Source organism: Buceros rhinoceros, unplaced genomic scaffold (genome assembly GCF_000710305.1).
Source record: "Buceros rhinoceros silvestris isolate BGI_N320 unplaced genomic scaffold, ASM71030v1 scaffold23245, whole genome shotgun sequence".
In the NCBI taxonomy this organism is placed as follows: domain Eukaryota; kingdom Metazoa; phylum Chordata; class Aves; order Bucerotiformes; family Bucerotidae; genus Buceros; species Buceros rhinoceros.
Genome location: NW_010414881.1, coordinates 959 through 1,550, shown reverse-complemented (window position 1 = coordinate 1,550; position 592 = coordinate 959). Strand labels below are relative to the sequence as shown.

Genomic DNA, 592 nt, shown 5'->3' with positions numbered 1-592 from the left:
TGGAGATGAGGAGGGTGCCCATGCCCGAGCCGGTGCCGCCGCCCAGCGAGTGGGTGAGCTGGAAGCCCTGGAGGCAGTCGCAGCTCTCCGCCTCCTTCCTCACCACGTCCAGCACCGAGTCCACCAGCTCGGCCCCTTCCGTGTAGTGGCCCTTGGCCCAGTTGTTGCCGGCGCCGCTCTGGCCTGGGGTGGGGACATGGCGGGGACGTCAGGGAGGGGCTTCCTGGGGGCTTTTAGCGCAACCTTGAGGACCTTAAGCCCGCCCTTGGGGACCTCTGTGCAACCCCTGGAAGACCTTGAGGCCCTTGGGGACACCTGGTCTCCCCCACGGGGACTTGCAGCCCCTCCCTGGAGAGCCTGGGCTCCTTGGAGACCTCCCTGGGGACACCCATCGCCGTTTTTGAAGGCATCTGCTAAACCCTCGCAGACACTACGGGCCTCAGGGATCCTGGCTGCTCTTCTTGCCTGTCTCCAGCTGACCCATGAGTTCCTTGGGGACCTCCGTCCACCATCAAGAACCTTGAGCACCTCCAGCGCCCCTCCTGGGTACCTCCACCTGACCCCTGGGGACCTCTTATCATCCTCCTTCCAG

The 592-nt window shown here is 65.2% G+C and overlaps 1 protein-coding gene across 1 annotated transcript in view; it reads right to left on the bottom strand.

Annotated features, from left to right (window-relative positions):
* LOC104494424 (tubulin beta-7 chain-like) overlaps positions 1-183 on the bottom strand; it is a gene marked incomplete at its 5' end in the record, with an annotated part of 1,421 nt that extends 1,238 nt beyond the window's left edge. The window contains one exon of the mRNA XM_010137244.1: positions 39-183. Coding sequence (XP_010135546.1) covers positions 39-183 — 145 coding nt within the window. The remainder of the gene's footprint in view (positions 1-38) is intronic.
* Between the last annotated feature and the right edge of the window lie 409 nt (positions 184-592).